Genomic DNA, 27,880 nt, shown 5'->3' on the forward strand with positions numbered 1-27,880 from the left:
AGGTCAGGAGAATGTGTTCGTTTCACCCCGTCAATCACTGGAAAACAAAATATAAGCTCTTATTACAACAAAATGTGATATTAGATGAAGGACTGATGTGCTTTGCAACACACAGGTTGTGAGTGTGTATTGGGGAAAGTGTTTCACTGCCACCTGGAAAGAAATATATCACACAGGCCATGTGTTTGCACTGATAAGCCTAGTTAAAAAAAAGAAAGAAAAGAAGTTATCTCTTTCTTTTGTTCTCTCCGTGAGCTGATTTCAGTGAATAACCATTAAGACCCAAAGCGGTGACCTAAAGCCTCAGCAAGAACCTTAAGTCTGATTTATTTGGTCCGACCTAATCCATGAAGAGAGGCGATATCAATCTACCTTTCGTCTGCTGGACACCCGATAGAAGACAAGACTCCAACAGCTGTTTCTGCATTGAAAGACTAGACAGAGTTAGCCTTATCTGCAATGGACAGATTGAAACACTATCGCTGATATATTTGGTTCTAGTTCATTGAAGAATCACCTTTTCCTGGAGAATCAAGGGGAGAAATATCCACTCCACATGATTTTTTTTTGTTGCAAATTCTCACGTTTATAATCAAAGGAGCTCATAAATCATCAACGATCCTCCACTGTTTGATATGTGAGAGCTAAAATCGCTGCTTTGAATACTGCACACATAACTGGTCTGAAGTTCGAGTCGCGTGAACGATACTTTAATCCGCAGCGCAGCAGCCACTACGGACATGGGTGATTTTTTATTATAAACCCCCCCTCAGGGGATTTGACACTGCATCACATCTAAAGGCAGAACGAAAGGCACCTGAGAGACGCTGGAATCCAAGTCTGCACGGTAACCCCTGCTTACATCCTTTGACAAATGTGCTACAAGTAAAGTGAAACTCTGGACATGCTATAGAATATTCCTCTGTGATCTCAGCTTTAATCTCACAGTAGCGTGAATAGTTCAGATTGAGCTCATGCAGACTCTTTTATTCATGATTTGTGTGTTTGGATGTTTGGTTTCTTATCTCTCATCCTTTTTCTGGTTACATCAGACCTTCAGCTGTTGATAACCTGATGCTAGAAACTCCAAACAGCTACAGAATTGGCTTTGAGGTGAGATTGTTTACCTCTAGTCTCAGCTTATACAGGCAACGTGGATGGATGCTGTTAACGTTACATTCTTCCTCATGAAGCAGATCAATTTATTTGACCAAAAGCTCCACAACATGATGAGAATGTTTCCCGTTTGAGGGACCAGATCTTCGTCAATTAACTTTCCCCCAAAGTCCCATTTCCCTATACCCTGTAGGGTAACGCTTTCTTTTACAGTCCCCTAATTACCAGGTATTTACCTGGTAAATTCATGGTAACACCAAAGTGTTACTAGGTAATTACCAATGGTAATAAGAAAGTAAATACAGTGAAACTGTTGCCAAAATACTGGGCATTTACCTGGTAACTATATAGTTAATTATAGCGTGTTATTACTGCTGTTAATAAGAAGGTATGTACAGCTAAACTATGGCAAAACTATGGTAAATGTAAGTGTATTATTGGGTTATAAACTGGTAATAAGCAGGTACCTACAGTCCCCTAATTACTAGCTATTTACCCAAGGGGTAATCTAACAAACCTAACCCTAAAAATGTGTGTAATTACATGGAAACAAGCTTGGCTTTCTTTTACAGTACAGTTTTACTTTACTTACCGAGTACATTACCGTGCATTACCCAGTATTTTGGCAACGGTTTCACTGTATTTACTTATCTTATTACCCTTGGTAATTACCTAGCAACACTTTAGTGTTACCATGAATTTACCAGCTAAATACCAGGTAATTAGGGGACTGTAAAAGAAAGCGTTACCCACTGGGGTAATAAAATTACCGTAATTGTATACTTAAAGGTGCATTATGTAATACATCTAAAGCAACTGGCCATAAAATCCTCCTAATATGTCACAGAGACTCAGGAATAATGTTCATAAAACATACTGAACTCACCAACAACAACAGTACAGCCAAAATATTTGCATTAAGAAAAATATTTTGCAGACTGAAAATCATGTTTATGTTTTGAAATCATGTTTTGGCATGTGGCGCCACCTACCGCCATCTACCAATCAATGCACTCAGTAGAGTCTCAGCTGCCGAGCAACCACGGGTTGCCAGTTACGTCAGAAAACGAAACCTAAAAGACCTCAGTATTTTGAATTTGAATGTAGTAACCGTTTTTGGCCACATTCTTACATATGGCGCCTTTAACACAACTTCTTTTACAAACGCAATGGATTCTTCTTTGGTGGAGCTTTACAGTTACTATTTTGATGTATCTTAAAGTATATATAGCCTCTTTATACTATTCTGAATCATCTGAAAGATGATGTAGGTGTATTATATTGTGGTGATACTGAAGTGTTTGGTTGATAAATGCTTTGATAAATAATGGTCTTACCACTTTTGTATCGCTTCAGTAAATAGTCGGACTCATCCGTCAAAAGAGCCCTTTAAAATCAGAGAGAATACGCCGTGAAACAGAGAAAAACAGTAAAAAGCCATATTATAGTTGACTACACCTTTATTGTTCCTTATCCAGCCAACGAGAGGTTCCACTTCCAGCCCTCACATGTACCATTCACGTCCAGCACGGCACTGAACTTCAGCAATCAGCCAAACATGCTGCCAGTGATGCTATCAAATCACAACCATTGTTTGCAGGAGACTGCAGGGATCACTTCTGAACTTTAATGAGTGAGATTCCTCTGAGTCAGAGGGGGGAAAAAAAAACTCTCCCCAAGACTTCATATGAAGCAAAAAACATGGCGCTAAGCAGCTTGTGCACACATTAGACGCGTCTCACGTACAGATGTCTCTCAGAAATGGAATGTATTTCATATGAAGCCAGAGGTCGAGAAGTTGCTATGATGCGATTTGTTGCAAAAAGCGATGTAAACTTTGTCTCCAAAGTCATGCAGGTTTGAACGCAGGACCACTGCTTTTGACTAAAATGTCAAAGCTGGAGGCGTCCATGCATTTGGCAACTGCTCTGATGATTCGTTGCATGAAGGAAAACTGGCAAAAGCACTTTGTGGTCGATGTCAGAAAATGTAGAAGATGCTCGGTCAGCATCGAGAAGTGAATCACAGGAATTCGAAACGCAGCATTTGTTGTTGAGGGAAATGAAAATTTGAAACGGTGCAACCAGAGTTGGGTAAAGATAATACAAATATGTTAACGGTGAATGAAAAATGACAAAACGTGTAATATGGTAAAATGCCAGAAATAATGGCGTGGAAACAACGCCATAACCTTTGGATGGGCTCTCACTGTCAACATGGATGCCTTTGCTTATCTCCAGTTAATACTAAGATAATAATAATAAAAAAAGGAAATTTACTAGATTACTGTTGTTGGAGCTAGACAAGTTGTCTTATTAGAAAATATAGAAATAGCCACAGATGAACAGATGACATTGCACAATTATTAGAGAGCACGAAAGTCGCCCTCATTCACGGGCGACTCTCAAACACAGAGAGTAGAAATGAAAAATGTTCACAGGAAATTAAAAATGCGGACATTCTTTACAAAGCACCAGCTGGTACCACTGAGGTCCTCGTGATACAGTCAAAACAAAAGCACTTCTAATTTTAGGTCACTGACACGGAGCAGCTTCTATCATCAATTACTACACTGACCCGGATGTTTTGGCCTCGATCACCACACAGACGTACAAATACAACCAGACTGACCACTGTTACACTGTGTTGCTGTTCTGTATTGGAAATAGCGAGTTTGATATACGAGTTTCACCCGTCCAATCCTGCGGTTTGCTTTACATTCACTTTTGGAAATATGGATCCATTTAACACGTTTGAACTATCTCAAACGCACGTATGTAACAATGTCAACATGCACACAATTTCAAAGTGGTACCCGATTAATAGCTCGATTCATGTTACGACTCTGAAATAAGCACAGACTGCAGAACAAACCAGAGTCTATTGTTCCTCGTAACATCCATAGCATATTAGATAGCAAAACAATATCAATTGTTGAATACATTATTTTCAGCATGACATAAATAGCTAATTGCTCGATGATGCTTGTTATAAAATCAAGTACGTGAAAGGCTGAGATTTGCTTTGACTGTATCTCTGTAGCTATCTCTGAGTATGTGCTTCATTTAGAAAATAATAAAAAAAAAAAAGAGAGAATACCACTGAATTGCAAGTAAAGAAAGACAAAGACATTTTTTATAAACACACACACTTATCAGTCACGGCCACTTGTTTACCTTCAGCTATGGAATGCACTGTCGATGTCTCAGGCGACGTTTTAAACGTTTTAAAGTGCCGACCTGTACACGCAGTGTAAATGTTCACACTTTCAGTCACAATCCGTTTTTCAAACAAGTTACTTTGAAAGATAAGTGCAATTGTTTATATAAGGCATATTTAAAAAGTTGACAAAACTCCTTTGACACAGCTCCAGAGAGGCTTTTTTCGTGGATAAATAAGGGATGTCTTTGTCCATTTCCAAAATTATTTTTTCAGTCTCTTTTCCCACAAACACATTCTAGAGGGGAAGAGTTGGAATATGACGTCCCGGGGGTTATAGCGTGGAACCAGAAGATTGTGGAAAGTCCCAAAGTCTTTACAGGCGTCAACCACAGAGAGTCTCTTTTTTTTTTTTTGTTCACGAGAAGTGAAGACAAAGATGGCGCTACATTCAGAGGTTGAGGCAGAGGAGAGCCACCATGAGCAGGACCAGTATGTTGAGAGACTGGGCAGTCGTCACAGCTCCACCTGAGAAACACACAGTCAATCAACGCTGAAGATATAAAACAGTTTGCCCTAAACATGTCACTATGATATTGACACAGTATAATGGTGTCCAAATAAAGACACCATTCATGTTTATATTGGGCTCCTGGGAGTCTTGATTTACAGTGTTTTTCAACTGGGGCAGAGTTGAAAAGCAACAAATCCATTTACAGCACAAAAGAACTGCATTATTCTGTAGCCAAAAGAACAAGGAGAAAAGCATTGACCCACTCTCTACTGCTGCTGCATCTTGCTGCATACAGTGACCACATGGGACATGACAGAGTCCATGTCTAAGACAGGGGTTCTCAAAGTATTGATACCTGAGGGCCAATTTAGGAACTCAACATTGAAAGAAAAAAAACAGAAAGAAATCCCATTTGTAATGATGTTCATGACCAGATTGCAGTTCTACAGTTAACACTTATTGGTCTGTATCCAGTAATGTCCAATAAACATTTAACAAGCTTAGTAGCTCCTGGATTAAAACTATCAACTGTAATTCATTGCGGGCCGCCAGAAAAGTTTCTGTGGGCCGCCATTGGCTTGCAGGCCGCACTTTGAGAACCAACGGTCTAACAATATAGACTGCAGAGACTAACACATTTCAGGGAACTTTACAGTGGCCTTAGTATTCCACAGAAGGATGTAATTCTTCATTCATCTTCTACTGCTTTATCCTTCAGCCGACATAGGGTGAAAGGTGGGGTACACCCTGGATGCCAGTCCATCACAGGAACACAGAGACAGACAACCATCCACTCTCACACCTACAGTCACACAATTTAGAGTGTCCAATTTTCCTAATCCCCAAATCTGCATGTTTTTCAAACTGTGGGAGGAAGCCGGAGAACCCGGAGAAAACCCACGCACACCCGGGGAGAACATGCAAACTCTGTGCAGAAAGGCCCTTGTTCCAACCGGGGCTCGAACTGGGGTCTTCTTGTTGCACAGGCAAGATAGCTAACCACCACCAAGAACCCCTTTAAAACCCTTTATTCAGGAAAGGGGTTTTAAAGGGGTCTCTGGATCAAAATGGTTCTTACTGGAACCATTAGTGTTACCAAAAACCCTTTCCCAAAGAAAGGGTTTTTTCAGAAGCAAATTCCAGGTAGAACCTCATCCTTTTGGAACCCTTATTTCTAAGAGTGCACAGTAGCTGGTCAGTCATTCAGGCTTCTGTAGAAACATGGTGGCATAAGATGCCATTTTGGTCTCCATAAAGCAAGAACCTTAAGTACAAATAAAATTCTTATTCTAAGGCTACAATAACATTTTTACACTTATATAAAGATTCTTTTTGACGGTATTTTCAATTTCAGCTGATAAACTAATAAACCCACACGGGACATTTTCTGCTGATTAAAAATAACAAAAGTCCACTTCCCTTCTATGTCCAACTCACTCGTCCATCAAACTAATAATCATACTTCATATTATATCACATCTGTATAGAGATCACCATACATGCCCCTGTATTTTTCACTGCCCTGCATCGAAAATCCTTCACAGCTTAAATTTCCAGGTCTGTGAAATCAAGCTGTTCGGCTCAGTCTGGGCTGAATGATAAGGGCTATGAAAAAAAAAGCCACAGGAGGGCTTTTCCTCCACTCATCAAGATCAATTACAGAAGCTTAAGGTCTATTCTATCCCGTCATCTTGCAATCAGTCCATCAGCCAGTGTGAGGATCCAGGCACTGAGCCATCGAGGCTTTGGTCACAAACTGTTAAGTTTCCTCATCTTGGCTCTCCAATTCAAGGTATGAAACCTGAAGTGACAGCTCTGCTCTGGCCCATGGGAACCCTCACTCTCACTGTGACAAATGATTAGCTACCATCAACTCTGAGCCTGGTATGATGCCACTTACAGCAAAGGAAGGCCAGGATTGAACAGTCACCGTGTGATACTTCAGCATAATGTGGTGAATTTCTTTATTTTTATTCAACTGAGGTGAAACTAAACCCGTTTGAAAGTGTTTATTCTTAATCGCTAAACGTAACAGATCATCAGACAGAAAATACCAAAGAAAATAAAGGCAGACTCAATGCTTTTCACAGAAATATCATCGGCTTATCTGCCACATACTTTATATCATCATAACAGAACAAGGACATGTAATCTTAGTCTTTGGAAAACTAAAGTTTAACATCTAGATTAGATTAGATTAGACTTCAGTGAACCCACACCAGGATCATGTTCTTGTTAAAGCAGAAAAAAGATTAGGTGTGGACAGGTGAGTAAATACTACAGACTAAATAGTAATATAATAGGTAAATATAAGGAATTTAATTAGAAACAGAATGTGCGACACAATAATATAGAGATTCAATTAGATTTGATTCTATATTGATTCTTTTACAGATGTTTTAAGTTCTTTTAGTGATAAAATGTACACCCTAGAAGCACATCAGACAATTTGTAGTAATCACCACTTTGTCTAGCAGAGGGTGCTGTGAGCAAAAACCTGCATCCACGCCCACTTTGCCCCTCGGAAAAAGACAACAGTGATGTTGTTTTGCAGCAACGATGGAGGATACAAACTAATGAGGAGTATGGGGTATAGAAATGCAAATTCAGGAAATTACACAAAAATCGATTCGACGATCTTTTTAAACCCAGCCCTACAAAATATGATTAAAAATATCAAACACAGATATCCACAAACAAAGATATTGTACTAAATTCCTGCAGGAAGTCATCACTGAGGTCTGTCTTTGTTACCTGTGATGTGGATTCGTGCCACAGCACCGTCTCCTCCTTCTGTGTGTGCCCGCACCTCCACAATATAGTCTCCATCTGCATGCAGGGGAAGATCTATGAACCGCTTACTTGTTGTGTACAGCGTGCCTGACTGACCCTGCTGCCTGTACAGCACCTAGACACGTATACACAGATACAGATATGAGACATGTTGCCATGCAGCAGCTCATAATGTCAATTCGGCAAGATTGGAATTGTAATACAAGTAGAAGTTAACTCACTTTATAGCCATCGACTGGTGACTCGTCATCCAGCGATTCAACATGTTCCCAGGTAATATGTACGGACTGACCCTTCAATTTCTTACCTAGTATTTTTGGCGGCCGGTTCGGAGCTGCCGAAAGACACAGAAGGAGTAATGAGAATCAGCTGACACAGTATACGTTTGTGTTTTCAGTGCAACTGCTGCTGCTGTAAAGAACAACGTACGGCGTTTCTTGGTTTGGATCTGCAGGTGTTCACTGGGCGGCCCGTATCCTGCAGAATTGTAGCGCCTAACCTCGATAAGGTAAATGGATTCAGGACTCAAGCCCTCCAGCTTGGTGTGGTTCTCTTTGCCAGACACCAACACTTTATGAGCCCCACCCTCACCATCTTCCTGACTCTTCCAGTACTTCACCTATGGGACACACAGAGACGGCAGCGTCCAAAAAACAGATAAATAGCAAGTATAAAAGCAAAATATCTTACTGCTGTTTTACAGACACATTTGATTTGCATTGCAATCCAGCTTCAGCTCAATATTCACTGTGTTACAGATCTAAAACCAGAGGTGGAAAGAATACTGAAATATTCTACTCTAGTAAAAGTACCACTATAAGTATAAGTAAAAGTACTGCTCTAAAAATGTACTCAAGTTAAAGTAAAAAAGCACCTTGTTTTAAGTTTCCTCAGAGTAAAAGTTACTTAGTTACTTTTTTTTGGTTGGGGTTCTTTCTTGTGTCGTGCAAAAAAGACAAGGGGACACAAATCTCACATTTATTGTTTTTAATCCAAATCAAACCTTTACAAATTAAAGTTTCCGGTGCATTCATTTTTCTAATTTTATTTTATATTTAAAGGTGCATTATGTAATGAATCTAAAGCAACTGGCCATAAAATCCTCCTAATATGTCACAGAGACTCAGGAATAATGTTCATATGACAAACTGAACTCACCAACAACAACAGTACAGCCAAAATATTTGCATTGCAAAAATATCTTTAGCAGACTGCAAATCATGTTTATGTTTGGAAATCATGTTTTGGCATGTGGCGCCACCTACTGCCGTCTACCAATCATTGCAGTCAGTAGAGTCTCGGCTGCCGAGCAACCACGGGTTGCCAGTTACGTCAGAAAACGAAACCTAAAAGACCTCGGTATTTTGAATTTGAGCATAGTAACCGTTTTTGGCCACATTCTTACATATGGCACCTTTAAGTACACAAAAAAACGACTCAATTACAGTAACACGAGTAAATGCAATTCTTTACTTTCCACGTCTGTATAATATGGAGCATTGTCACATTGTCATTGGCGTCATCAAAATATGAATCTCACGCAAGGACGACACCTTAAAGATCATTTCAATCATCAGTAAAAGCATATGCTGACCTGGTATCCATCGATGTCGCTCTGTAGGAGGGGCAGCCACAAAACAACGGCCTCTGTGGCAGAGAGCGCTCTGGCATCAACAATTACGGGAGCTTCAGATGGAACTGAGGAGAGAGGTCGTGTGATAAATAGGTTATTGTGAAGCGAGAGCTTCTCAAGGATTTGTCCTTTAGCGATACGTTTTGTGTACGCGGCATGTTTTATAATTTACGTATGTACCGTTTTGGCATGATATCGACCTGAACCATGCAAACTAATGGACCTTGACTGTAGCATATCTAGTGCTTCCTGCCTTGTGTCATTTTTCCATCAGTGGTGCATCATTTCAGCAAATCTGAATTAATCGCCATAAGAAACAAGTGAAGTGAGGGAACTCTAGCTTCAAGCACACTCGCTACAAGAGACCATTGAACACTTTTCTGTGAATAACAGGCCAGTCTTGCACTATAACTCTCCTTGAGTAATGAAATGCCACACTGAGCCTTGAACCATCACATACTGCCAGTGTGTTTAAAACAGGAAAAACAATAAAGAATGGCGATAAGCAACATGCACACAAAAAAAAAACAAATGCTCACACATGCATGGAGACAGAGTTCTGCTCAGACTCTACCATGGCAACGGGGCATCTCTGTAACCCATCACGTCTGGTTTTGTGAGTGGTTATCTTAACTGTCTGTCAATGGAAGTTAATAAATAGGCTAAATGCTTTGCATCCTTGGACGAATTATCAGCTTTCTGGTTCATGCTACGTAGATCATGATAATCCCTCAGCAAGGAAAGAGAAAGAGGATAAGATGGGTTCACTTTTCAGGGGGTATTAAAATTCCTCCCAACTATACATGAGAACGCCTATTAAAATCGCTCCTGCTCCATTTAAAACCTCGGCGGTGATAAGTAGCCGACACTGACAGATTGAAATAGCAGAGTGTTGGCATATTGACAAATTCCTCGTTCTCTGGGATGCTGAGAAAACAGGATCGGGTCAATCTTTGACACCGCTGTGAGATTATAGTTGGCAAATTTCCCCTTTCTGTGAGTCAGTGTGAAGTAAGAGTGGTGAATCACTGGAGATCTTACTGTCCTGTGCAGAATAAACGGCTGCTGTTATGCTGAAGGGTCCTTCTCCTTTACTGTTGAATGCTTTGACTTTGACTTGGAACTCCGTCATAGGTGACATGGAGGACTCTTTGTGGACATAGTGGCTGGCCTGCGGGTCGACCACGATCACCTTCCTCCACTCGTTATCGTCTAGTGGTCTGAAGGCAACGATGTAGCCGAACTTTGGACCATAGTAGTACTGTGGCTGTACAGGCTGACAAGAAAAACAACATTACAAATGATTTTAAAATGACTGAAAGTGTTTTTAAGCCAGGAATCAAACTTCACACCCTGTCAGATTTCACAAAATCCGATGATATTTACATTTTCGCATTCAGTAAAATGACTGCATTCTGTGATCTAAACGCAGCAACACAGCAACACTGGCTCATCCTTTCTAATGTGTGCTTACACCTCATATCCTCTGCTGGCACTCTATGTTTTATCATCACACCATTATGTCCAGTAAGTCACGTGTGCATTTGTCATCACTAACCCCTGAACACATCGCCACATCATCCAGCTGCTCTGGAATTGAAAGGCCGTGCCTCAGCCAAGCAAACAAAAAAAGCAAATTAGCCTTGAAAGATTATTTATCGACGGCTGCAGCGGGGAAATGGAGGATGATGTTTCAGCTCAGTTACTGATGTTTATATTGATTGTGATTGCTTTTACATTATCTGATGCTTATCCTTCATTTTCCTCTGTGTTCAGTGGTCTGCTGTCCTTTAAAATGACAACAAGTAAAAATAATAATCATGTGCATCGATCAACAATCTACAGTCTGCCTGAGAGCCGGCACTTCTGTTTTGTAGTGTCATTATCTTATTTTTCTTGTAATTCATACTGATTCTTCTGTGAAACGTTTTTATGATGTTTATGTCTAACACTTTACTTATTTCCATAGTAATCACTATGAAAAAGCTTGGCAATAACAAAGGAAAATGGGTGTGGGACATAAAAAGAGGGGTGAATTTCAATTTTATAATATGGTTACTGAAAATTCCTTCCTCTAATAAATTTCATTTAGCCTCAGCTTTCAGCAGATGCGACCATGCGCGTCTTCTTTTACACGAACCCTTCAGGACCTACCGTCCACGTGATGGTCAGCTCTCTGCTCGTCCCTCCGCCCCCGCTGATGTCCGAGGGAGCCACCACAGGAACTACAGTGAGACAGCAAGAGAGAGAGAGGGAAAAAAAAAAATCTGAGCCCACATGCAAAGAACCCACATAAGCAACGCCAACCCACACAGGCTGTAACCTTTCCCTGGCAGAACTACTGACACATCCCTCCTCTACAAACACAATATCTGTGTCTTCCCTGGTGCCAAACGCAACACCTTAATGTCCATGTGGGACAGAGAGGCAAAACCTCCCTTGTTTTTGCCTTAAGTCTTGAGGCTCACTTTAAAATGATGATTATCTTTTAAGAGAGGTCAGTGTAGGCCTGTGATTTTCATTTCATAATTGAATTTCAGTATATAGTTTCAGCAAAGTGCTCATTTGTAGAGGTTTGTGTGGTGAGTTTGGCAGGATGCTTCTGCTGTGAAGTGCAGCATGATGGTATTTCTGCTGACTCATTTTTTTTTTTTTTCTTTTTTTTTACAGCAGTACTTAACATAAGTAAACAGTGCTATAATAGAATGATGGTGAGTAAATATTACAATGGAAAGCTGGACTGCACTCACACATTTCCATGACCTTTCCAACTTCTCTGACTCTGCGTCAAACAAACCTCATGCACCATGTGTTTGCCTCATGTTAGGACAAAGCTCAACCTTACTTGCTTCCAGGGTTTTGACTTTAGGTGACGGGTTGCTTGGCTCTCCTGTCCCCAGAGTGTTGCTGGCGATCACTCTGAACTCATATTCAGTCCAGGGGAACAGATCCACCACCGTAGCCGTCTCCGTATTTCCCTCAACATCTGCAGGAGCTGAGAAGAGAAATGCACAGATTTTACAACAGGACCGCATATTAAAACATACACGGCAAACGTTGCATTTGCCTGCAATTCAACAAAAATATCTTTAAAACAATAATGAATGTCCATTTTTGTCTTTCAGGCACAACTAAATTATATTCCTAAGAGACATTAACAACTACGTAGGTCTACGGCATCATTATGTGGTAAGAACCAAAGGTAACAGTGTTTATTTGATCAAATATAATGTGCTGTTCTCACATGTCGTGGCGTTCTTCCACACATCCTTTGTGAAGGAATCCCTGTACTGGATGCTGTATTTGGAGATGGGGCTGTGATTGTCCGCGCCGCGGCTCCACTGCAATGTTACGTCCACGTCAGTTTTGCTTATCACTCGCAACCCACCTGGGGCACCCGGTGGACCTGAGGTAAAGAATAAGAGACGTGTTGCATAAGATGAGCTAATAGAAATCGCAGACTAAGTCAGGGTTTGCCTTTCAACCTGGAGCCAAAGGAGTAAATAAATAAATCACAAAATAAATCACAAATATGAGACAAAAACAGTGATTAAGTTTCCCCTCTCCTCTACAAGTGGCGAGGGAAATCCCCAGTTGTGAAATTATATCATTCAATGTAAGGAATGGAAGTATCATATGGATTTATTCTCAGCATTTAGGTGAGCAGATGCTGATAAGAGTGCAAGTTAGGTTTATCACAGAATAACAAACAATCACGTTTAGTTTAAAGGTCCCATATTATATCCTATTTCTCCAAGTTAACCTAGTTCCCTGATGTCCTAATGAACATGTCACAGAGGCTACTGGGAGCTAACAACAGTTAGCATTTGGAAAAGTGATCATTTGCAGGCTCTAGCAGGCAAATTGCCGTCATATATTACATGTATCCACTGGACAGATAAATCCTCTGAGGCTGGAAGTTTGTGTAGAACTCTGTGCTGCACTGTGGAGCCAAGAATAGAACTTTTCGCAGACTTCCCGTTTTCGGATGCCGTTGCCCTCGTGACGTCCCAGTGAACGCATCGCGTGTTTCATCTCCTGTACTTAGACTGAGGAGGACCACAAAAACAAGAGTGAGTCACCTTTTTTCACTCTTTGCCGACTGATAGGACCTCCAGAGTCCCAAATATAAGGATTTAAATGATTGAAAAGTTGATGTTGAATTGTTCTAATTCACAGACACATGGTAATATACTGTATGTTCAACACTGTTCCAGGTGGGACTGTAATATTAAGCCACAAGAACACACACACACCCGTCATATGAAAACAAATCCCCCTTTCTCAGAAAGCCTACTAATCACAAGCTACAGGTGCAGAGCTGTGTTTTTAGCCTGGACAATCTCCTAAAGCTGATCTGCTTCCTCATCTGCTGTGATAAATGGATGTCTTTCATCTCTCCCTTTTTTTCTGCGCCATGATCTGTTGGCATTTGGCACTCCATGAGGAGCAGCCCGGGGCCGCTGTTTTGGTCCCACTCAAGTAAAAACGCCACAGTCAGCCGCTGTGCTTTCCACCTGGCCATCTGTTCACACCTGCATTGAAAGCAGCGGCGGTGGCAGCACAACAGGGGTCACTGGCAACCAGCGGGATCGCAGCGGGAGTTCTTTGGTTCCTATCGGAAAGAAGATTTGTTGTCCGCCAACACTGGGGCTGTTTCAAGACATGAGAGGAGGGATGTGAGGCAAACGCTCAGTCATCAGGTAGTGGAGGTGAAAACAAAAGCCTGATGAATCACCCAGGAGGTGAAATACAGTCAATGGCACACTGAGGAAGTGTAGCAACGTTTCTTTCGATGATATCTTAGAACAAGTGCTGAAATCAACAGCAGTCTGTATGAAAATACTGCGGTGAGTGAGATAAATCTACAGTGTCACAGAAATAACAACTTGTTACAGAAGCTCACACCGAAATAACAGGCGTGTTAAATTTTTATGGTTGAACAGAATAGATATTTTGCATAAGCTGATCTAAACAACATGACCTCATATAGTCAATAGACTGTATTTCTACTGCAAATGCAACAGAAGAAAGTCTCTGTGTGTCTCGATCTCCTGCATACCAACACTATGCATTTCCAGCACACTCTCTCTTCCTCTTTCTCTCAGTCGGCTTCACATGGAGTCTTGGGGTTGACAGATTATCCAGCAAAACAGGCTACGGTCTAGTTACTCTGAAGAGATTTACTTCTCTTCAAACAAGCTCTGTCGAATGTGCAGTATTTGTGCTATCTCTTTCTGTCACTTTCTCCCTTTTTTCACTCACAGGCGCCACAGGCAGCTGCATATATTTGTCTTGATATTTGGCAATATTTTCCTGATGGGTTGTGTAATTCTTGCTAACTCAACAGAACTGATGCTCCACGGCTTCTCTCTTAAATACTGAATCTTCCTTCATTATAAGGCTGCAACCCATTAATATTTTCTCAATTAGCTGGTTACCCGTTTTGTTTTGTATGCACACCATAAATGTTCAGTTTACTGTCAAAGAGGAGCAAATACACCAGCATGCATGGAATAGAACTTGTTTTTAAAGCAGATGATGATTCATCAGACCTCTGTGTGTCTTGGGATTTGACCAGATAGTATAGACACGACTGTCTTTAGGGACATCACCACAGATAAAAGGCAGAATACAACAGATAATAGTGTATTCCAGTACAAACCAACCTCTCAATGGTTCGACTGTTTTCAAAGCTTTGACAAATGCACACACTGTGCTGTACATGACTGTAAATGAATATGTAGAGCAGCAGCAAACACAACTCACCCCTAACAACCAGTTGAGCAGAGGCGGTGATGTTGTCAACAGGAGTCTGTGCAGTGCAGGTGTAGCGTCCAGCGTGCCTCAGCTGGGCATTTTTAATCAGCAGCTCACCATTTGAGCTCCCATTCTGAAAAAAAAGAAAACAACATCTATTTTTGTAGCAAACAAACATTACAGCATTCCCACAGTGTGCCAGCAGGAGGAAAATCATGGAATGGAATATGGAAGCTGAAAGGTCACTATTAGTCACATGTGAGATCCGAGGAACTGAGACATTAACGTGGGAATAATACACAGCTCCTTACATAGACATCCTGGGGGTGTGTGTTTATAGGTCACATATTTTCTGTCCATGTCTTCTTATGTGTCGTTGAGTCACATGAGTTATGATTCATTTTATATCGCATTTTTAGTAGTGGTATAAAGTAGCAACAATTGTGCAGAAGTCTTTTCTTTTTGTTCATAAAAACGAGCTTTGAACGAGTGAACTTTGAATTGTGACGCATTTCCAAATTTCACAAATTCAATCTGATTTTAAATGTCCCATATTATGCAAAATCTACTTTTTAATCATTTAAATCCACGTAGGACTCTGGAGGTCCTATCAGTCGCCAAAGTGTGAAAAAAGATGACTCACTCATGTTTTTGTGCTCCTCCTCAGTCTAAGTACAGGAGATAAAACAAGCCATGCTGACTTCCGCACCCACTGGGACGTCACAATACGCTAAATTCCTGCAATTGCTGTCTCGCGGAGCTCCGCTTTGTCCATAAAACATGCGAGAGTGATGGCGAGGGCAACGATATCCGAAAACCGTACGTCTGCAAAAAGTCCTATTCTTGGCTCCACAGTGCAGCACAGAGTTCTACACAAACTTCCAGCCTCAGAGGATTTATCTGTCCAGTGGATACATGTTATATATGACGGCAATGTGCCTGCTAGAGCCTGCAAATGATCACTTTTCCAAATGCTAACTACTGTTAGCTCCCAGTAGCCTCTGTGTCTGATGTCATTTCGTAAAGTTAAGTTTTGTTTTATCATCAGACACTCTATAGCACATTCTTACACCCACTGTATATGCACTGTATGTTTTAAACGTCCATTAAGGAGGTGAACTGGATATAGGTTTCAGCTAAAGGGCTGCCATCTTATTTCCTGTACAGATTTTTTGTTTGCTCCAGATGACATTCACACTGAAGGAAGGTGAAACCACGACTCTGAAAATACATGGCCGTACTGAACTTTTGCTCATACCGCATAAACAATATTGCGTAACTGGACCCCTTCTTTAAGAGAGGAAAATCCATGTGTACAAATGGGGGCATCGTCAATCATAATCATAATCTGGAGTTTTCCTGTTGGGCAGAGTGACAAATAAGAAATACTAACCACTAGCTTATGGTTAGAGCTGCAGCAACAGCGAGAGTGGGTCATGTCAACAATAATGGATGCTAGCAGAAATTGCTATTAAACTGATATACAGTACAATGCACCGTTGCACTCAGGGAAGGAATGTGAAATGGGTTTTTAGAGACAAACTCATTTGGAGCAGAATGTAGTTTTCCATTTCAGGTATTCCAAAAAAAATACTGCAGACATCAACAAAACCTCCAAGATACACTTCAAGGATACAATCCAAGAGAGTTTGAGGAAAGAGTTGGAGAGTTTTTAAGGTTCTTTTCTCTCTAAAATCATTAACCGTTACGGTGTCTTACCGGTGTGCGTTCGTAATGTTGGCGACCCTTGTGCAGGTCGATGACCTGGCCGTCCAGGGACCAGATGAACGTGATGTCCAAAGAGGAGTCGTGTGACGCGGCACACTGCATCCAGGCATTCTCACCCACTTTAATATCTGCATTGGATGGTGCCAAGGTGATCTTTGTGGCCTCTGTTGGGGAAAACACATGAGGATGAGGAGATCAGTAATGATTAGAAAGAGGTCAGCTTACAGCAAAACAGCAACATTACAGCAAAATAGCGAGTATTGAGCTGTCCAATTAAATGCACTAATCTAATAATAAAGCACATTTATTTTATAGGAAATTCCTGGAAATTTTCAATGTGCACAATCGTCCAGAAGAGGGCAGAAAAGAGCTGTACTTCTTGTATGAGCGGAGATGAACTGTAAAAACCTAAACATGTTTGACAGCTGAAATTGTACATCTAAAAAATCTGACATGCACAAAACCCCCCCAACCAATGTAATAATCTTGTTTTTCAACCCCACCGTCTCAACACGATTATAATCTCAACATCTCTTCTTGTTTTTCCTTCACCAGTGAAAAATAGGGCCTTGTCTCAGCACATCTGATCTGACACAGTATCCCGCCTCGGTCCTTTAGGGATAACTGAATATCCACCATTAGCCTGTAAAATGTCACTCTGATCAAACGGTGATTTTTTTCCACCAACCCTGGGTACAGCGTTTGGGGGCAGAGACAGTTTTGTGAGTGAGTGAAGTGAAAGACTGTGTTCACCAGCCCTCCTCACACACAAACTTCAAAAAAAGGAGCCATCAAGAACGTGAAGAGTTGAGAATTGTTCACGAGTTAAAAAACTTGCCTGTTACCAACAGTGAGCCTGTGCTGTTTGCTTTGCCGCGGTCGTTCTCTGCAAAGCAGGTGTACCTGCCGTCGTCTGCTCGGGTCACGTTAAGGATCTCCAGGCTTCCATCCTCCAAGATGAACACCCTAAAGGAGAGACCAGAAGCACATCATCATCATCATCATCTCACACTGCAGAGAAAGAACTGTGTGGTATGAAATATTCAGCACAACGTGAGGGTCAAAAGTCCAGCGTGTGTTTGTTTCTGTTGGTTAGTATGGGGATGATGAAAAATGATGAAAGAGCTCTCAATGTCTCCCAGATCCCCAGCACATACTGTGTATAGTTTTCCAAACAGTATGAGAGCTTGAAACTAGTTAGTGAGAGGCAACTTTAAATTGGGCTGAATGCAAAGGCAATGTTTGATTCATCTCTGTCTGCATATATTTAATATCCATGCATGACAAACAGCATCATAGCAGCTGGACCACTACTACTCCACACCCTCCCTCACACACACAGCAGCCACTGAGAGTATTAGGAGGCATATGCTGCATAGTAATGGCTGCTCCTCTTCCTCTATGAAAGTCTCGCCTATGGTGTTGGGTGGGGGGAGAGGTTAGGCTGTTTTTTTTGTCAGAGTGGAGCAACATACAGGGTTTAGATATCATGTCTGACCAGACGGATGAGCAAAGCAGTGCAAACCAATCACTGACAAACCCCAATTTCCCCCCAAAATTTTTTTTAGCTCTCTAGAGTTACTGTAGTGTATTTGTTTTGCTGGAAGTAGAACGTTACAATCTCAGTGGTAGAGCGGGTCATCTTCCAATTGGAAGGTTGGGGTTCAATGCCCATCTCTAGTAGTCTACATGAACAGGTAGTGAATGGTTAAGACAGGTTTGTGCTAGAATAAGGGATCCATATGCAGTATATACTGTATGAATGACTAGAATTCACCATTTACCATTCAGCTTTATGCTAATATGACTCAGATGTTTCACACATTCACAGAAAAAGTCATAAAGACGTAACCGCTCATGAAAGACCAGCCTCTTTTAATGATTATACTCCATGTGCAGTAATATTTTGAAGTAGATATTCTATTATATGACGTGGCTGCTCACCTGGTAGAGTTGGAGAGCAACTCTGTGTCTTTGCTCCAGGAGAAGGTGGGTTTTGGCGCAGCTTTGGGTCGACATTCGATCACCACCCGGCCGTTGTTTGCTACCAGGACTCTCTTCACTGGGTTGTGTTCAAATGTTGGCTCAGAGGCTGAGGAGAGACAGTTAAAAAATATTATTATTACCTGATATATATATATAATATTACCTGAAGCCATACATTATGTTTTTATGACATGTATTACGGTCATTAAATGAAGTAGCGTATTCACATCATATTTTGTATACTATTTTTCAGTCATCCAGGTTTTTGTATGTTGCCTTTTTTTTTTTTAAATGTAGCACTACATGTTTTACTGAGCTTCAGTTAGTCACATAAGAATGTGACCTTTAAAATGTGACTCACCAAAAACACGCAGCTCTGCATTGGCGTGGATGACTCCGTGGTGGTTCTCTGCTATGCACTGATACATCCCTGAATCATCAAATGTCAAGCTGCCGAATCTAAGCTCTTTCCCGTCGACCTGTGGAAAGTAACAAAGTTATAACATTGAAATTATCATCGAGCTACAAATCGCCAGTGGTTTTGTTGACATTATGTCAGCGTAGTACAGATGACAATTAGTTAGACTGACTGGGAGGGGACTTCATTAATAGCACGATGCCGTGTTCAGTATTCAACACCCACTATGCTGTCACTTTCTTGGGCATTTCTCATGCCGGATGACAGTTGTTCCTATGTCGGTTCACACAGTCCATGCTGGCACCAGCTCAAAAATAACAGACACTTTCTCCTGACATGATGTGAGCCCACAGTGCCAGCTTCCTGTCACTGCTGTGCTACTCTAATAACCTTGAGATGCACAGCAGGTATAGGTGACCTAACAGAGCTGCTAAGGGGAGTTCTAATTGTTCAGTTATAGGAGGATTAAAAGATTGAATATTACCAGTTCTCCATTTTTCAGCCAGTGTATGCGTGGTTTGGGTTTGCCGCTGGCTTTGCAGGACATGGTGTACTCGCTGCTGATGTCTTTCTCTATGCTGCTGATGGGTTCCGCCCACTCAGGAAAAGCTGCAAATGAGAAGATTCTGCGTTAGAGTGCGAAGCGATTTAATAATATGTGATATGAGGTTTGTATTTGCATCAGTTAAGAAGGTGTCAGGTCTGAAAAAAGTAAGTAGTAGGTGCTGATACAAAGAACATTTTGTGAAACGTGGCTGGCGTTGATGAAGACCACACACACACTTACCTTCTACAGACACACGTGCGGTGTGGTAGTCCTTCCCTCTGGAGTTCGATGCCTCGCACCGATATGTGCCGCCATCTTCAAACTGCACGTTGTACAGGTGCAGATGAGCCCCTTCCATTCGCACCTCGTGATTGGGTGGCAACGGTCCATCTAATTTCTTCCAGTCGATCTCAGGTACTGGACTGACAGAGAAAAACAAAGATTCAAATAATACACAAGGCATGCTTCCATATGTAATCCCTCAAAATTTCATTAGCGGCGCAGAAGAAGACATCTTTTTTCTCTTACTTTCCCAAAGCGAAGCACTCCAAGGTGATATTCTGCCCCACCAGAGCAACAGTATCTGAGAACTTGACAATGAGGTCAGCCGGGTATTTCCTAATCTGACCTGAGAGGAATAAAAAGACGACTCACTCAGTTTCCCACTTTTGGAAAGTAATCCTGAAACAAACAGAGGTTTAAAATGATTTGATGCTGATATTAACCGTTGTAGTGTTGGATTGTTACAGTGTGGGTCTGCCGTTTGTTGGGTTTGCATTAGCTCAGGTGTTTTCTGTACCGACAATAGCTTGTTATGATCAGAAATGTAAAAAAAAAAATGCATTATTCGCAACTGTGATATTATGGCTGTGTAAATATATATATATAAAACAATCACACTAACAAAGACTAACTGGGCAAAATGCAAACCTCCTGTGAAGGGATCCAGTAATACTCATGAGAAAACCCAAATAACTGTTCAGTGTTCAAGACACATTTGGTGCAGATGAAGCTGGTTTGAAGAAAATAAGCATCTGAAGAGATGTCCCTAAGGAAGTTGTTGACATAGCTGCTGAGTTTCTGTTAGTAACTGTAAAGGTTCGTTTCTGCAAACACACAGAGTGTTAAAGAGAAACATGTTTAGTCTCTGGTGTCTTCATCTCGGAGGGGATTTGTGTTCCATTTTACTCTTTTAACATGTTGGCTCTGCTCTAAAGCAACTTTGTTGTGTGTCAGATTTGTTCCTGAGTGTGTGATATAACCTCATTATATGAGAAACAAACACCACTGTAATTAAACAGTGTTGCTGCAAAATGGGTGGGAGAGAAAGTCACTTACTTTCTTCTTGCACATCTTCATCTTCTGGTAGAACGATTACATTCAATGTCTGTGTGTTGCATGTCAGTGTTGCACAAGGGTATTCTATTGATTAGTCCATCTCTGTTATTTAGACTCTCATCCGTCTCATACAGGACAATTAAACCCACCAATATGTTGATGTGGTCTTTAATATGCATTTTATTAGATCAATAGTTGTAAAAAACCTCAAACCGCTCTTTGTAACTGGAAGTAAAGTAACCGGAATTACGGTGGTTGGTAAGAAGTAAAGTACTCACGTTCAGCCTGAGGCATAAGGGGGATGTAGTTGGAGAAAACGCTCTTGGAAATGGACGGACTGGACGCGATGCAGGAGTAGTTGCCCGTGTCTGAGGAGTCCACCTTGGAGATGTAGAGGTTACCGTTTGTCTGGGAGACAAAGCGCCTCTTGTCCAGCGGGATGAAGGTTGGGAATTCATTGAGGATCCATCGGAATGACAGCTCAGCTGTGCAGAAAGAGACGGAAACAAAAAGCCACCTGTCAATCAGGACTCTTGAATCCAAGCCACAGCTACAGCTTTGAAAAGAGCCAAAGAGATTGGAGATAAGACCTGGCTCACTTTGCATATTCTTAACACGTGCAGAATTAAAATAACACAGAGGGAAAAGTAGTATTCAAGCATCCATTGACCTTTCAGATGAGACCAATATTTTTCTAGTATAGGAGTAGGAGTGTAATAGCTACACTTAGCACATGAGCTTGTCCAGATAATTCTCACACTGTGGAAGGAGTTTTAATAATTGCTGCTCACAGACTGTTGCATTAGCATATATAATTATTATGTGTACAGTTTTATGAATGCTAATGTTAAAAAATAAACAAATGACAAAATAATGATATAAATGAAATTAAAATGAAGCAAAATAAAAACCAGTAACATAAATTGACTAAATAGCTTGAACTAAACATGAGATTGATTTAATCGTTTTAAATTATTTTACATCCATGAGTGGTTGGAAATAAATCCAGCATATGGTTTCAGAGAAAAAAAAGATTAATGTCTGATAATGAGACCTTGACAGAGTCAGAGAGGTCATTATTTTTATACCTTGGAGGACGTTAAGAAGGGTAATTCAACCCAATGGCAAGGGACAAAATGTCATTTCATTATTTCACTAATTGGGTTCGTTACTCTAATTAGAAAACCAACAATGATATGCTGTTAAAACAGAGTTTGCAGCTAATGAGTGTGTCTGATGATCGTTCATGATTTAATATAGTGTAAATGAGAAGTGTAGCGTTTTCAGTCTACATTACTCACAGGGCTGTGGACTGAAGTGCATGAACCCACTACTAACTAACTGCACCACTGTTTTATTCACCTGTGTATTCATCACATTCTTCAGCAGTTGCACACTCTGCTGTCACTTTACTGTACCTGGATAATGTGGCGGAGGAGCGCAGAGCAACACTGCCCCCTGTCCCTCTTTGATTTTCACTGTCTCCCGCTCCTCGGATGAGAAAAGATCCAGATCTAAGGGAGACAGGGACCAAAATCAGTAGTAAAACAAAAGCAGGGCACAAGCTATTATGTCACAGTCATATTATGTCATTTGAGTATCTCCTTATCTATGTAAAATATGCAATAAAGTTTCATATAATAATTAACAAATTGCATGAAAAATTAATCTTATTAGCACATTATTGCGGATCTAAGCCACTTACATCCAAACTGAACCGAGCCCTTTTGGCTGACGACTGCGCCGAACATGTTGGACGCCACGCAGGAGTAGTTTCCTTCATGTGTGGTTTTGATGGGGTTGCTGATGATCAAGTTGCCTCCCACTAAACTGTAGTGATTGCCTTCTTCATCCAGATCAATTTGCATGTTGTCCAGCCTCCATCTGCACGAATAACAAGTGGGTGTCATTTTCAGAGTCAGTGTATGAAATGGACTAATTTGGATGGACTGAAAATTGTTCTACTACACAGATTAGTACAGTTAATTTGTCTTGCAATATACCTCAGTGTATTATATATATAATATTCTCCCTAATCTATAGAGTTGTGTAAGAGTAAATTCAAGAAATGATCTACTGTAGCTGATATCAGCAGTAGTTGTAGCTAATTTCTTCCCCTGTGAGATCTAGATTCTCGGCTGTCTGATAGTAAAAACTGATTTGGAGGATGCAGAGCAATGTCATTTACATACATTTACATGTAAATTGAAATGGATCATGCAAAATGCTTGGTATTCTGAAGTGGATAAATGAAGTGGAGATATGATCATTTTGGAGTGTGTGCTACAGCAGCATCGTTTTTCGTCTGGTGTGCCATATTTTGGCATTTAAATTACAATCATTCTTAGTATGGGGAAAAACAAACTTTTGCATGAAAAAAAAATGTTATTGCACAAAATTGTGTGGTGAGTTTCTGCAGAATACAGAAAATCACAGAACTGAAACGTCTTGCCAGGAACGGCGGGCAGTAATGAGTCTGGCGTGTTAGGGAACATATGTTACTTGTATGCGGCAGGTGGATGGGCGCGAGCGCGGCAGTTTAGGGTGATTTTGGCCTCGGGCGACTCCTCGGGGTAGATGGTGTCCATCGGCTGCTCCTCAAACACTGGCCCGAAACCCGCGGCTTCATCTGTCAACAAACAAGAGCAGGGTAAATAACAACAAGCCGAGTCTGGGATTTACAAACAGGATATATCAAAGTGTTGGAGAGTAAGCCACCTGTCTGGCAGTTCTGGGGCAGATTCATCAAACACAAGACAGCTGGGTTCAGACGTGGCACATCTATCTATAAAGCAAGTTGCGTCTGTGTGTGTGTCTGTGACAGGCATATCTCACTGACCGTTGGTCAGATCGCCCTAAGACTTTGGATATGGGTTGAGCTTGGCCCGATGGTGTGCATCCTTGATTTTAAATTTTTTGGGAGTAATTTTAATTTTCGCAGATTTATCGCGCTACACTAGGCAGACAGTGGCTCATCAGCAGCAGCTGCGCTGTCTGGAGCGGGGAGGTGGGAGTGAAGAGGCTGTCCGCGCGGTGGGTGAGACATTTTCACATGGTTCACAACATGGAGTTATAAAACACGGTGTTATACTGAAACGACGAAGTTGGTGTCCATTCACCAATATACAAGCACATATTTATTTAGCATGCTACTATTTTTCCATAGTTTCCAAATTCAAGCTAGCGGGGCTACGATTAGCATTAGCGTAGGGCTAACATAATACAAACACTGTGCAACATCATTAGGCACAACGCATTTTGTTTAAATGTTCGATTAGCATTAGCGTAGCTAGCTGTTGTGACCAGGCAGGCAGCGGCTCATCAGCAGCAGCTGTGCTGTCTGGAGCAGGGAAAAATCTTCTTCAGCTCCCACTATAGGAATACATACTTCCTACGGGCACTGCACTAGTACAACAAATACTGAATAGACTCTGACTATGGCTACTGAGGAGGAGTCTGACAAACCCAGCACCTCGCTGATGCTTAGTGGCTGGTTTATGATAAATCTGCGTTGTAGTTTTCATTAATTTAATCCTAAACTCATTTTGAAGCACTGAGTAATAGGGAAACCACTTTATTCCAAATCCCAGCGTCACACAGATCGTGACGTGCCAAATCACGTTGCACATTCATCTGTTGTCGGTGAAAAAGATATCATTACAAGCCAATACAGATCCTGAAAGCACAAATGTTAGCTTGATTTAAAATAATCCCACACGCTTGCATACAATCATCAGCAGCGCCATGAGGCTGACGCACAAGCGAAGAGTCCTCGTGATTAAAATGCCTTCACTGGATCAGTCTGCCATTATACCATCGACACATATGTACAATTAGCCCCAATTACTCATCAAAGCAAATTATGAGCTGTGACATGAATAAGACAGAAACACAATACGGAGCTATGAATAAGCAATGAAGTGTGTTCCCAATCACTGATTATTCTCTCAGATCAAGAGTGTGTCTGTGTGTGTGTGTCTATGTGTGTGTTGTGTGTGTGTGACTCCCTTGTGTCTATGGATTCTAAAGACGGCACAGCTGACACCTCAATAGGGAGAAGCTCTCTCTCGCTCTTTCTCTTTAAGTAAAAATCCCGCTTCCATTTGTTACTTCAGCCGGGGCCTGCATTGGCCATTCAAATAAATTCTTTCTCTGGAAATGTCAAATTGACTAAAAAAGCACCACCTTTCAAACGTCTACACAAAAGCCTTTTATTTCCACAATATCCTGTCACCTGAGACTGTATTCTCACCATTATTTACTGCCACAAAAGCTGTGTTTTTTTAAAGTTTATTTTTGGAAAACTGACAGAAAACGAGGAAGCACATTCACCGAGGCAGCGGAACATGTGCGAGTGCCGACACGGATGCAGACTTATCCCCAAAACTGAGGCCGTATTTAATCACAATTGCGTCTGTTGCACACGTCTATCTGCCTCTGCTTTCAGGACACAAAAGTGTTAAAGGTAAAGACTTCCTAAACACATTAAAATACATTATATACTGTAGCTCCACTGACATGTTAGCTGGGGTCCTTACAGCCCACCAGGAGGCAGCGATTAAGACGTTAGGAGACAAAAAAAAAATCCCCTCCCACTCTACTCAACAGCAGCCAAACCATGTGCATGTGTTTGACACAAAGACAAATCCCATGAACTGTGAATTACTGCTGGCTGAGAGAGAATTACACATACTGTATGTGCAGCATTGTGGGGGACTGAGGGAAGGCAAATGAAGTGAGAAGCTAATGTTCTGGGAACAAGAGAGAGAGAGAGAAAGAAAAAAAGGGAGCAGAATGAGAAGAGTAAAGGGAATAAAGTGAAAGCCGCTCTACTGTTGGACTTTGGGTGGAAACTGGAGAGACGATGGAGAGCTGGTGCAGTTTCTGTCCTTCCTCTCTGTAATGTGGGATGTGACAGATGGTGGAGGGAAGTGTCGAAGCAGGGCCACATAAGGCCCACTGCCTGGAGACCGACACGAGACTCTTACTTTTCCCTCTGCATCGGGTCATCTTCTCTGTCGATCTGTCTCTAACTGGCTGTGCTCTGACTTGTTCTTTATATCAGTCTCACCTAGAGTATAGCCTGCTGTCACACTATAATACTCCCTCATTACCTTTCACACCCGCTTTGCTTGATGATATTGGTACATCTCTTTTATCTAAATATATAATAAATAAATAAATAATATTTTGTTCTAGTTCCCAAACATCCTGTTCCTTCCTCTTTTGCTGTACTTTTAAAAACCCTGGAACTTTCCCTATGAATTTGAGTCCTGTCCTCTGTCCTCTGTCATCTGTCCTCTGTCCTCCCTCTTTCAGAGGACTGTTTAAGAAAGAAAGAAAGAAAGACTCTTATCTGTGTCCGTCTCAGGTTCGGTCCTCTTTTTCGCTGAATCATGCCCCTTATCTGTTTCCTCTGTTGGCACTACTACCACAGTGGCTGCGGATACACTTATTTGCCCTTGTTAAACAGGCGAGTGATTATTGCCTGTCCTCTCCCATACAAGAATACAAAGGATAAAAGGGACAGTTCTCTCAGGACAGGCACATAGACGCTAGCCAAAAAAGCCAGTCGTCTCGAGGGCCTGTTGGACGGTTTTCTCACTGATTCATTCAGCTAATGACCAGACAGGTTGACACTGTCAACACCAAACACCCTGTTATTTTAGGAACATCCATCTGTTTCTAAACAGACATCAATAATTTATTGAAGTATCAAACATTATAATTCCAAATCCACGGCATTAGTTGAAACCACATAAATCAGCTGTGCCATCTCATCTATAATAATATTTTTTTCTATTGTTAAATATCACTAGTTTCATAATTACTGAAAATCCCCACTTTATCCTGCATTGACACATAGCTATGGCTTTTACCTACGTCTGAACAAGAGTGTCCAAATGGGACAGACAGCAGATTGTTTCCTGGACGCACCGAAAGCACAGTGTAGCTGTAATTATACATAAACCCCAGAGCCACACAATGAGGTACGCTGGCAGACAAAATTGCCCCTGGAGTGAAAGATCTATTGTTTTTTTAATTTTCTGCATTAAATGGATTTATTCTGATTCACTGCAGTCCAGGTATTTCATTCTGTCAGGTATGTGGTCAATGTCAGTCAAACTGGATTCACACGCAGAAGAGGGCTTCAATTGAAACTGCTTCGTATTTGCTTTTAATTCAGCAACATCGAGCATCACTGAACATCATTGTGACTCCATTGTTTTGAATTGTGTTTGGCAGAAGATGAGAAATGGTCAGCATCGGCCAAACAAATCACATTACGCGACACACAGCGAGGTTGTCCTCCCCCATTACCGATGTTTTTGTGAGACAAAGTGCACCCAACAGATGATGGATGCCCACAGACGTCACATTATCATCATTTTTACCGGCATTAGCAACATTTGGAAGAGTTGTGATGGTGATATGATATCCTCTGTGTCCACCACTGCTGGGTGCACTCCAACAACAACGCATAAAGCAAAGCAACAGAGCCACAATGCAGTTTGCTGGAACGCTGCAACATTCAAAAAGAATGAGAAGTGTTTAATACCTCCAACACATACATGAGTGCAGCTGTCATGACCCCTGGATCTTTCAGGCACTTTTTTGTTGAACTATTATTCTGTTCTGGACTTTTTGTTGTACTGTTTTCTTTACTTTCTTTAAAGCTCCCATAGAACGGAAGTTCCAATTAATGCTGTTTTTTTGGTGCATGTATCTGTGCCATTACCTCATTTATGAAGCCTTGAAGTTAAGAAACAAACATTTCAGCCATTGCTGAGAACGCTGTGTTGTATTGTAATCTCGGGCTCAGCAAGATGTCTGACAAAAAACCTGTTCTGGTTACATAAACACCGGTTCTCCTGAACAGCAGATCCT

The 27,880-nt window shown here is 41.3% G+C and overlaps 1 protein-coding gene across 2 annotated transcripts in view; it reads right to left on the reverse strand.

Moving 5' to 3' along the window:
* Positions 1 to 2,580: 2,580 nt before the first annotated feature.
* The window catches only part of LOC310930562 (contactin-1a-like), a 63,546-nt gene continuing 38,246 nt past the window's right edge, over positions 2,581 to 27,880 (reverse strand). For both annotated transcript variants that reach the window (XM_083893590.1, XM_083893591.1), the window contains exons 4-24: positions 23,495 to 23,621; positions 22,698 to 22,876; positions 22,411 to 22,506; positions 21,271 to 21,477; positions 20,183 to 20,282; positions 19,895 to 20,076; positions 19,592 to 19,716; positions 19,051 to 19,168; positions 18,648 to 18,795; positions 17,542 to 17,669; positions 16,695 to 16,867; positions 14,985 to 15,108; positions 12,460 to 12,621; positions 12,061 to 12,210; positions 11,370 to 11,440; positions 10,257 to 10,491; positions 9,177 to 9,280; positions 8,012 to 8,201; positions 7,804 to 7,916; positions 7,544 to 7,697; positions 2,581 to 4,803 (exon numbers count right to left, since the gene is read on the reverse strand). In XM_083893590.1, the coding sequence (XP_083749716.1) occupies positions 4,727 to 4,803; positions 7,544 to 7,697; positions 7,804 to 7,916; positions 8,012 to 8,201; positions 9,177 to 9,280; positions 10,257 to 10,491; positions 11,370 to 11,440; positions 12,061 to 12,210; positions 12,460 to 12,621; positions 14,985 to 15,108; positions 16,695 to 16,867; positions 17,542 to 17,669; positions 18,648 to 18,795; positions 19,051 to 19,168; positions 19,592 to 19,716; positions 19,895 to 20,076; positions 20,183 to 20,282; positions 21,271 to 21,477; positions 22,411 to 22,506; positions 22,698 to 22,876; positions 23,495 to 23,621 (2,963 nt within the window). In that variant the 3' untranslated portion in view covers positions 2,581 to 4,726. The remainder of the gene's footprint in view (positions 4,804 to 7,543; positions 7,698 to 7,803; positions 7,917 to 8,011; positions 8,202 to 9,176; positions 9,281 to 10,256; positions 10,492 to 11,369; positions 11,441 to 12,060; positions 12,211 to 12,459; positions 12,622 to 14,984; positions 15,109 to 16,694; positions 16,868 to 17,541; positions 17,670 to 18,647; positions 18,796 to 19,050; positions 19,169 to 19,591; positions 19,717 to 19,894; positions 20,077 to 20,182; positions 20,283 to 21,270; positions 21,478 to 22,410; positions 22,507 to 22,697; positions 22,877 to 23,494; positions 23,622 to 27,880) is intronic.

The sequence above is a fragment of the Microchirus variegatus genome (genome assembly GCF_963457635.1).
Source record: "Microchirus variegatus genome assembly, chromosome: 8".
NCBI classification, from domain to species: domain Eukaryota; kingdom Metazoa; phylum Chordata; class Actinopteri; order Pleuronectiformes; family Soleidae; genus Microchirus; species Microchirus variegatus.